The 11,568-nt window shown below is 40.6% G+C and overlaps 1 protein-coding gene across 2 annotated transcripts; it reads right to left on the bottom strand.

The window, feature by feature from the left end:
- Window positions 1-325: 325 nt before the first annotated feature.
- Window positions 326-10,012, bottom strand: lman2lb (lectin, mannose-binding 2-like b). Of its 2 annotated transcripts, XM_064971409.1 has the most exons (9): window positions 9,803-10,012; window positions 9,015-9,133; window positions 8,588-8,705; window positions 8,276-8,358; window positions 8,063-8,086; window positions 6,373-6,534; window positions 6,169-6,283; window positions 5,565-5,681; window positions 326-5,408 (listed from the first exon to the last, which is right to left on the bottom strand). In XM_064971409.1, exons 1-9 carry the CDS (start codon window positions 10,008-10,010, stop codon window positions 5,266-5,268), a joined length of 1,089 nt encoding a protein of 362 aa, XP_064827481.1. In that variant the 5' UTR covers window positions 10,011-10,012; the 3' UTR covers window positions 326-5,265. The 2 variants fall into 2 exon arrangements, with proteins under 2 accessions (XP_064827481.1, XP_064827488.1); XM_064971416.1 differs by lacking the exon at window positions 8,063-8,086.
- Between the last annotated feature and the right edge of the window lie 1,556 nt (window positions 10,013-11,568).

The following is an 11,568-nucleotide window of genomic DNA, read 5'->3' as shown; positions in this document are numbered from 1 at the left end:
AATGAATAATGAATAGACTGTATGCAAATACTGTAGATGGCAAGGACCTGTCTTTTCTATACATTTACAGAGTTTGAGTGGACTGGAAGGTGTCCCTTTCACCTGATCATCTACTGGATGCCAGATGATCTACTGTTAACAGAAACACCAGTCATCGTCACCTCCCGTCCTTGGCTAAAGAGGTAATTACTTAGTTTACAGTATTAATTACCAACGTTAAAAATATATATTTTTATCCATACATAACCGGAGTATGCCTCCTTCTTTACCTAGTCACAGCAGTCTAAGAACACTAAGAGGGGTAAATAGACATTTGGCAAAGGAGGACGTTTCCAAATGAGAAAGAATGTCATAGACATTTTTATTCAAAAAGATTTGACACAAGAGCACTACAGTGCACATTCTCCTCATATAGACCAACAAGATAATATTTTACAACTGTAGATTTCCAAGAATTTAACATTTGACAGAAGCCAAACAGCATTCACAAAATAAAGATTGAAATAGTCACGTTTGTGTCGCTTCCAGATGTTTTATGACACGATAAATTACTCTCATTCCACACAGTCCCAAACATATTTAACTATAGATGTCAACATTAAAGAAAACCTTTTGGGTTAAAACAGCACATCGGGCCCTATCTATTCGAGCTTCATCATGAACTGACAGAAATACAGCGCTGGAGTTTCATACAGGGCCCCTACCCTTTTGGGGGCCCTAGGGGAGATTTGCCATGGGGTGTAGAGAAAACGTTGCAGTTTTAAAGCTACTTTTTTGCAATTTTATACATTTTGCCATGAGGCGGAGATACATTTTAGACATTTTAAAAGGAATTTCCTGAAATACCACACATTTTTCCATGACATGGCATGTAAATATGATATTTGAGTGACTTGGGGCTCCCTGGAGGTCAGGGCCCCTGGGGCTTGATTTATCAAGGTGTGTGCACAACAACAACAACAAAAAAGCATCCAAACATGCATACTTCAGTTTTCCCGCAAAGGTTGGTATTTATCCATTTTGAACATGACAGGAAAGTGGGCCTATATTCACACAAATCTCAAACCACGCACACAACTAGTGGTTGATCAACTGTATTGCGAGCAAATATTGCTATTTTGCGGAAAATGGAGGTATTTGATGCACGGGAATTATAACAATGGTAGGCTAATAAAAACATTAAAAAGCAGGCCTAATGATAAAACAGATGCAGTTAATAAGCAGATCACATATCACCATGATGTCTAATATGTTTATTTTATGCAAAAGGAAGGTATATCCAGTGTTTGGCACTTGCTATAGGCAGCATGCATTTTTTTCCTGAAAAATATTAAAACATTCTGCCCACGCCTCTAACAGAAATGTGATCAAATTTGCCATTGTGCTTTCTTTTAGAAACTCTTGTTCCAGGAGGACATTTTCCAGGTGGGGTTGTAGCACACAAACAAACATAGTATGGCTCTGATTTATAAAAACAACGTGCACAGTATGTTGCCTGTGACAGTGTGATAAACCCCAACAAATTTGTTGCATATGCAAATCCTAGACTTCCACAAATGCCAGAATTTAGTAAGAAATGTACGCATGGTTGGTTAAATGAGGCCCCTGCCCTTTGTTCCCGGTCAGTAATTCAGACGTAGATAGCTGGACAAATTAATTTAGCAATAACTTTTTTTTGCTGCCATGGGCTAATTAATTGAATGACATGAGTAAAACTACCGATGCACAACCAAATTTCAATATTGCGTTCAACAGTAAGTTGAGACCTTAAAATAAAAATACACCATTTTAATGATTGGGTCGGGGGACCCCCTAGCAGCCGGCGACCACCTACGTCGCTTATGCCCAGGGCCGGCCCTGGACTCTCGCGTACGACCTTTAACCTTTTAGAGACTGACATTCATTTGTGCATACCGTAGCAAAACTTTTTGCAATGTTAACCCAAATGCTCTAAGCGGTTTCCATTGCAAAACAGTTTTACTACAGTTTGCATTAATGAATACGACCCAGGTAAGGCACCAGAAAATAAGTGCCTGGAGAGGATTGGTAATGTAACTGATTACAAACCAACCGTTAGGCTACTTTATCTTATTTTGGAATTACAGTTTAGCCACGAGGCTTAACGACACCGTGGATGGACAATGTACAGTTTTTCATAACAATAATATGTTTTAAAAACATTGTCAACATAGAAAACAACCAACAAAATTTCACAGGTGAACAAGAGACATTTGATCAATCATAAAGGTAAATATAGGCTGACATTATTAATTAGAATAAATATACTGAACAAAAATATAAAACGCAACATGTAAAGGGTTGTTTCATGAGCTGAAATAAAAGATCCCAGAAATGTTCCATATGCACAAAAAGCTTCTTACATTTTGTGCACAAATTTGTTTACATCCCTGTTAGTGAGCATTTCTCCTTTTCCAAGATAATTCATCCACCTGACAGGTGTGGCACGTCATTACATAGCACCTTGTGCTGAGGACAATAAAAAGGCCACTCTAAAATATGCAGTTGTCACACATCACAATGGCAGATGTCTCAAGTTGAGGGAGCATGAATTTGGCATGCTGACCGCATGAATGTCCACCAGAGCTGTTACCAAAGAATGTAATGTTCAATTCTCTACCATAAGCCGCCTCCGTCATTTTAGAGAATTTGGCAGTATGTCCAATTGGACACATAACCGCAGACCACATGTAATCACACCAGCCCAGGACCTCCACCGTCTTCACCTGCAGGATCGTTTGAGACCAGCCACCCGGACATTTGATGAAACAAAGGAGTATTTCTGTCTGCAATAAAGCCCTTTTATGGGGAAAAAACACATTCTGATTGGCTGGTCCTGTGCAGTCATGTGAAATCCGTAGATTTGGGCCTAATGATTATATTTCAATTGACTGATGTCTTATATGAACTGAACCTCAGTAAAATAGTTGCATTTATATTTTTGAGATATATCTATATATGCCACAGGTGAGATGATCGGTTTTGATATCTGTGCTTGAGATGATAGCTGGTGGACAACAGTTTAACAACCTACAAAAGAGGGTAGAGCGTTTCAGAGAAAACAATCCAATAACCCGTACAGTATGATACAGTTGAAGTCGGATGTTTACATAGCCAAATAAATTTAAACCTAGTTTTTCATAACTCCTGACATTTAATCCTTGTAAAAGGTCCTTGTCTTAGGTCAGTTAGGATCACCACTTTATTTTAAGAATGTGAAATGTCAGAATAATAGTAGAGAGGATGATTTATTTCAGCTTTTATTTCTTTCATCACATTCCCAGTGGGTTTGCATACACTCAATTAGTGTTTGGTAGCATTGCATTTAAAATGGTTTAACTTAGATCAAACGTTTTAGGTAGCCTTCCACAAGCTTCCCGCAACAGATTGGGTGAACTTTGACCCATTTCTCCTGACACAGCTGGTGTAACTGAGTCAGGTTTGTAGGCCTCCTTGCTCGCGCACGCTTTTTCTGACAACAAATTGTCTATGGGATTGAGGTCAGGGCGTTGTGATGGCCACTCCAATACCTTGACTTTGTTGTCCTTAAGCCATAACTTTGGAAGTATGCTTGGGGTCATTGTCCATTTGAAAGACCCATTTGCGACCAAGCTTTAACTTCCTGACTGATGTCTTGAGATGTTGCTTCAATATAGCCACATTGTTTTCCATCCTTGTGATGCCATCTATTTTGTGACATGCACCAGTTCATCCTGCAGCCAAGTACCCCCACAACATGATGCTGCCACCACCGTGTTGGGGGGTGGGGGGGTTTGCGATGGTGTGCTTCGACTTGCATGCCTCCCCCTTTTCCTCCAAACACAACGGTCATTATGGCCAAACAGTTCTATTTTTGTTTCATCAGACCAGAGGACATTTCTCCAAGTGCAGTTGAAAAATCCTAGCCTGAGCGGTACGACGGCTGCGTGGTCCCATAGTGTTTATACTTTGTACTATTGTTTGTACAGATGAACACGGCACCTTCAGGCATTTGAAAATTGCTCCCAAGGATGAACCAGACTTGTGGAGGTCTACAATTTTTTTGGCTGATTTATTTTGATTTTCCCATGTCAAGCAAAGAGGCACTGAGTTTGAAGGTAGGCCTTGAAATACATCCACAGGTACACCTCCAATTGACTCAAATTATGTCAATTAGATTATCAGAAGCTTCTAAAGCCATGACATCATTTCTGGAATTTTCCAAGCTGTTTAAATGCACAGTCAACATAGTGTATGTAAACTTCTGACCCACTGGAATTGTGATACAGTGAATTATAAGTGAAATACTCTGTCTGTAAACAATTGTAGGAAAAATGACTTGTGTCATTGCACAAAGTAGATGTCCTAACCGACTTGCCAAAACTATAGTGGTTAAAAAATTAGTTTTAATGACTTCAACCTAAGTGTATGTCAACTTCCAACTTCAACTGTAGGCAAATGGTAGTTACAGCACAGCAATACAGAACCAAGAGCCAAATGTTAGCTCATGAAGCAAAATATAGAACTAGAGGATTAGCATGTACATTGCGATACCTGGGCCCATATTCAGGAAAACATCTCAGAGTAGGACTGCTGAACTCAGATCAGTTCCCCCAGCAATATAATTTGATTCATTACGATCATGAAGGCCCTGGTCTTAAACTGGCCCGAGCTAGGTACTTTTGTTGAGAACAATTCTCTCATTACTTAGTTATTATGGCAGCTCAATAGAAGTCTTCTCACGGGCATTTCATGTCAGTGCAAACAATTCGGAAGTCTCAACGGCAGAACATGACAAAAAGGCTGGAAGCCATCATGCACACTGCATATAAGTGAGTGCAGTCTGCTGATGACAGTGTCAGCAATTCACAGGTCATGGCCTCCTACGTTAAACACTAAGGTGAAACAAAAGACAAAAAAATATTAATCTCAGTATAAAAAAAATGTTATAAAAAAAAAAAGGGTCACGTTTGATTTATTTGGGCCGAGATGGTCCGAGAACGGTTCATTTGTCGCAGTTGAAGTATTATTGAGGTAAGGGAATTGTTATGTAGTAAAGCTATGTATGGCTGACAGCATGTTCGTTGCATGTTTAAAAATCTACATCCTCATTCACATAGAGCATCCCTCAGACGACATCCCAAATGGCACCCTATTCCCTACAGAGAGCTCACCTTTTGACTAGACCCCTATTCAAAAGTAGTGCACTATAAACAAGAGAATAGGGTGCCATTTGGGATGGAGCCATAGACTACCCAGCTCTCCCTCTTAGTAGAAGCGTTTGCGGCTGTTCTCCTTCCAGCGCCCATACATGACCACTGCCACCACCCCCAGTACAAAGATACCAATGACAGAGAAGACTATGGTGAAGAAGAGCTGGACTCCACTCATCCCCTCTTCTTGCACCTCCACTGTAATGAGAGACAAACAACCATGAAGAAAGAAAAAATGACCTCATGCTACAGTTCAATTGAAACTGGACAGACAAAACCAATTATCACACCTTTTCTGAAACAAAATCAAACCATGCGTGCAAGACGTGAAACTGTTGGCTTGTATCATCTTACCTTTGTTCAAGTGCTCAAAGTTATCAACACTGGGGATGAGCTCTTCCTCCTCCTCTTCCTCCGGAGTACGCTCCACAGTCAGCTGGTACAGCTTCATAGAGATGAGATCATGGTTGTCTGGGAAATGAGAGGAAGGAAGAAATACATTTGACATTTTAGTCATTTAGCAGACACTCTTAGCCAGAGTGACTTACAGGAGCAATTAGGGTTAATTGCCTTGCTAAAGGGCACATCGACAGATTTTTCACCTAGTTGGCTCAGGGATTAGAACCAGCAACCTTTCAGTTACTGGCCCAACGCCCTTAACCGCTAGGCTATTTGCCACACATAAATCAATACAATCCAACATTTAACATTTCACACTTTATTCAGACAGCTGGAAACATAGAGGGAGACAGGAAAGTGGAAGCACAGTAGGAAGGGTGGACTTGGGGATCAAACCCAGGTCTCCAGTGTTACCGCTCGACTACAGGATCTCCACCAATCTCCATTCAGAAATTAAAGATCCGATTGCCATGAACAGATTTCAAAAACCAGTGAGAAGAATGCAAATGGTGAACCCCAAAAACAGTATTGTTCTGAGATGTTCATAGAGGCCCAGTACCTGACAGGTCTCCAGTAACAGAGGAGGCTCCAAAGAAGTAGCCCCGAGGTAGACGTACCCCTGGAAGATCCAGACAGTCCTGCCACTCCTGTTTACCGTCAACGTCGATCTGTATCTGTAGGTCAGGAGGTCAAACATAGGTCAATAAATATGTAATGTTAGTGAACACTTTATTGAACATGGTGCCCTGTGCGTTTCTCTCACCGTCAGTCGGTTTTTGGTGTATCTGATGAGGAGGAAGGTGTCATGGGGGATGTTGCGCACCAGGGCTGTGCACCCGCCAAGCTCTGTGGACTGGCCATCACGATCGTGCTCATAAGCCAGAGTCCCGTTCCCCACCATCCCAGAAACGTATGGAAAGACCCTCTGCAGAGACGGAGGAAGTTGTGATAAGCCAGCTGATAATGTCAATCAGTGACCAGGGGGATACTGCGAGATTACTTATCCAGAGTCAGATGAACTCATGGATACCATTTTTATGTATGAAGGAAGTTAAGGGGTTGTTTCGCAAGCCAATGCTAACTATCCCTTTAAAACACAGTGGTTGCATCTGAAAATGGCACCCTATTTACTATGGAGTGCACTACTTTGGTCAAAAGAAGTTCACTAGGAGTCATTCCACTTCAAAAAGCACAAACAAGAGCAATCTCTGATTGTTCTGAAATTGTTCCAGTTAGAAACAAATAATATTAACATTCCTGAAACATTTAGTTGATTAAGTTGGTCTCTGAGAAATTAAGATAATTGATTGAACCCAAAGTGGCCAATTTAATTAATAGGATTCATATAATATTCAATAAATATAGTACCTAACATCTGACTTGGACCAAAAAAAATTCTCACAATGAGTGAGGAATCACTCACATGAGGAATCCAGAAAATGGTCAAAAGCCATCCATGGACCCCCCCACGCCAATCCGACCCAAACATGTATATAGTAGATTGTGTGTAAACATTTCTAAAAACATAACTCCACTTTGGCATTATGGGGTATTGTGTGTATGCACACACTATACCCCATAATGTCAGTGGAATTATTAATTTGTAAATTAATAAAAAATGAAAAGCTGAAGCCAAAAGATGACTGTAATTTGGGTAAACTATCCCTTTAACATATTATTAAGCATAAACAGCACCATCTAGTGGCCAGAACCTGTTAATTTCAGGATGATTTAATGACAAATTTCCTTGAACGGAAGAAAAAAAACTAACTTCACTGGGAATAATTTACAGAGTATGAAGAAACAATGCTCAGTTGCAGTTCCATACTATGTATCACGCAAAAACTAACTTCACTGGGAATAATTTACAGAGTATGAAGAAACAATGCTCAGTTGCAGTTCCATACTATGTATCACGCAAAAATAACTGATAGTGTATACTCATTGTTGGGGTACGTGGGTGGATATTTACAATTTCTTTGGATTCCTCATGTCTTACTCATTGTTAGAAAAAAAAGTTGTCCAAATCAAATGTTAGGTACCATATCTATTGAATATTATATGAATCCTATTAAATAAAAAAAATTGTTGCAGGAATGCTAATCGTATCTATTTCTAACTACAGAAATTATTTCTGAACAATCGGAGGTGGGGGTCATGGCTTTTTGAAATGACCCCTATTTAGAAAATATTTTGCTATTGGAGAGACAGTGACTAAATCCATTAAGCATTGCAAGATCCAAATGTCTTAGGTAAACAGGAACAACTTCTGACACTAGTCTGTACATTCGTACATCACATATTGCATGACACAATAGGGATGAGAAATGCATGATGTGGGTGAGTCAACAATGATGAAATAGGTGGAGTGTTGAGGATAGAAATAAATAAGCATGCACTGTTCAATTCAGCCAGAGGATGACTGGGATTGGCTGATAGGTTACTGTAGCTACCTGAGTCGAAGGATTGTACTTCTTCTGTGTGCCCAAGAGGGATGCAAGAAAACACAGGACGCAGCGTAAACACACAACATTGCACACCCAAACTAATTATACATGACTGAGTGTTTGGGAATAGACAAACCCCCATCACTAATACGTTTTGGGGGTGTCCACCTGAGTATGAGTGAGCATATGGGGGGGTGGGGGGGGGGGTTAGTGTAATACCTCATGGTTCTTATTTTCATTGGGGTAGGTGTCCACAAACACTCCAAGGCCAGTGAAGAGGTTCATGTTTCCAAACACAGGACCTGCAGGTGATAAACCCTGGCAGTCAACACTTTAGGAAGACCATGCTGAGATCATTGTAATATATTACCACAACACTTGAGACTATCTTTTAACCTTGGTGTGTGTCCCAAATGGTACCCTCATATGGTACCCTATGGGCGGTGGACAAAAGTTGTGCACTATATAGGGGATAGGGTGCACTTTGGGAAGTAACCCTGGTTTGTGTGTTAGACAGTGCAAGCTCAGTACCAGTCTGCATGCGTTCTTTGGTATACCACAGAGCCATTCCATCTCCATTCAGGTTCTTCTTCCCGTGGCCGTGGATCTTAAAGTGCACCTGCAGCTCCCAGTCCCGCAGGAAACAGGGCTGCAGTAGGAGCGTATAGAGACAGACAGTACGGGGAATGAGGAAAAGACGGTTGTGGCATGGCATGTTAGCTGTCGTAGTATATTGAAATGCTATGTGCTATAGAATTGTACATGTAGTCAGGAAGCATAAGCCTAATTGATGGTATAGTCACTACAAATTAGGTGATGCGTTTGCCATACGTTGTGGCATGTCTGCTAGGCCTATAGATAATACATCGTAGTCTAAGTGCAGTAGAGGTTTCAGGTTGTTCAAGGATAAGCAGTAGTGTGCTGGTTTTTACTTCGGGATGGAAAGAGCTGAACTCACAACACGGCTCCACACTGCTCCTTGTCTGCTCTGCAAGTCAGGGGTCAGTCGCACATGCTCAGTGGTGATCATGGCATTGCCCATCAGGTCCCAATAAGAGGAACTGGAGGAGCCCAACCCTACACAAACACAATCAATATGTATAACTTGATATAGGCCATTTAAAAAGGGACATCTTTGTCCAATGTTTTCACCATTGGATCACAACAATGTGAAAATTACCTTTGCTCACCTATGAGAACAAATATGGATTTGTCAAGACCTTTTAGATTAGGGACCAATTTGTAAAATACTTATCTACCAATAATGTCAATACTAAATGGTTGTTTAATGTGGTGATCCACTTTGGATTACACAACGCTCCAAAAATGTTAACTACATCCTATTATTTCACTGTCAATAATCTACCCGCTTCCGTTGTGTGTGTAATCAAATGCAATTGCATGACGTGGTGTCACTTGTGTTTTTTGCCCAAACACTACATAGCTGATTCAAATAATAAAATCTTAATCATCTGATTATTTGAATTAGCACGGCAATAAACAAAACGTGCGCCCCTTGGCGTCCCCAAGACCGAGATTGGGCAATCCTGTACTGTTAGATACTTGAGTTAACACTATCCTGCCAATACCCATATCGTACAGACAATAATACTATACTTATCTGCTGAATACCTCAATAGTGTTTTTGTACACTACAAACGTAAATGTTTGTGAACATTGTCGAGAAAGCAAAACAATAGTTACTGATTGCGAAACCAAAGCAAGCAAAGCGTTTGGATAGCCTACCTTGGTATGGTTTGGTAAGAGAGTACTCCCTTTTCAAAAAGTCATCCATCTCGTATCCATCGTCTGCCAGACACTGGCAGATTGAAAGAAGAACAACAGCAAACCGACATGTTAATTCATGAATGTTTCGCTGATTCAACATTAAATCAAATATTTTAAAACTGCCCATCCGAAACCGATTAGACTTATTCATGGTGGAGAACAGCATCCCGTCAGCAACACTAAAAAAAAGTGCTTCCGGGTCACGGAATTTCGTAATAGTAGAAGTGTTATTAACCTGTATTTATTCATGATGTATAAAAATAATTGTCTAAACATTAACAATGATTTATATTTGTTCATATTTAAGTAGCATTTGCTTTTAATGTGGGGTTTAAAAAAGTTTCAAAGTCAATAAATGCCCCCAATGCAAATAACAAGAGAAAAAAACGAGTGTTTGTGCCCATGTAAAAGTGGATGTGGAGTACTCCGTAGGGCAGGATTCCCCAACCGGGCGCTTTTGGTTTTATTTGGCCCTCAAGTCTTCTGAGCAAAGAAAACAACAAAAAAACTGTTTTGATTGTTGGACATAAAATACTGTAAAAAAAAACACCAGGAAATCTGCTCTAAGTGATTTTAATTTAAGAAATCTGTTCAAGTATTCCCACACATAGACATACATGATCAAATCCAATTTTATTGGTCACATACACATGGTTAGAAGATGTTATTGCGAGTGTAGCGAAATGCTTGTGCGTCTAGTTCCGACAGTGCAGCAATAATCAACAAGTAATCTAACAATTTCACAACAACTACCTAATACACACAAATCTAAGTAAAGGGATGGAATAAGAATATGTACATATAAATATATGGATGAGCAATGACTGAGCGGTATAGGCAAGATGCAATAGATGGTATAAATTACAGTATATACATATGGGATGAGTAATGCAAGATATGTAAACATCATTATTAAAGTGGTATTAATAAAGTGACTAGTGATCCATTTGTTAGAGTGGCCAATTATTTCAAGTCTGTATGTAGGCAGCAGCCTCTGTGTGTTAATAATGGCTGTTTAACAGTCTGATGGCCTTGAGATAGAAGCTATTTTTCAGTCTCTTGGTCCCAGCTTTGATGCACCTGTACTGACCTTGCCTTGCCTTCTGGATGGTAGCGGTGGTAGAGGCAGTGGCTCGGGTAGTTGTTGTCCTTGATGTTATCCTTGATGATCTTTTTGGCCTTCCTGTGATATCAGGTGCTGTAGGTGTCCTGGAGGGCAGGTAGTTTGCCCCCGGTGATGCATTGTGCAGACCGCACCACCCTCTGGAGAGCCCTGCGGTTATGTGTGGTGCAGTTTCCATACCAGGCGGTGATACAGCCCGACAGGATGCTCTCAATTGTGCATATGTAAAAGTTGTTGAGAATTTTAGTTGACAAGCCACATTTCTCAAGCCTCCTGAGGTTGAAGAAGCGCTGTTGCGCCTTCTTCACCACACTGTCTGTGTGGGTGGACCATTTCAGTTTGTCCGTGATGTTTATGCCGAGAAACTTAACTTTGCACCTTCTCCACTGCTGTCCTGTTGATGTGGATAGGGAGGTGCTCCCTCTGCTGTTTCCTGAAGTTCACGATCATCTCCTTTGTTTTGTTGACCTTGAGTGAGAGGTTGTTTCCTGACACCACACTCCAAGTGCCCACACCTCCTCCCTACAGGCTGTCTTGGCGTTGTTGGTGATCAAGCTTACTACTGTTGTGTCGTCTACAAACTTGATGATTGAGTTGGACG

This window comes from Oncorhynchus masou, chromosome 1, assembly GCF_036934945.1.
Source record: "Oncorhynchus masou masou isolate Uvic2021 chromosome 1, UVic_Omas_1.1, whole genome shotgun sequence".
NCBI lineage: Eukaryota > Metazoa > Chordata > Actinopteri > Salmoniformes > Salmonidae > Oncorhynchus > Oncorhynchus masou.
The sequence above is the reverse complement of the archived record's forward strand: the minus strand, read 5'-3'. Positions and strand labels throughout refer to the sequence as shown.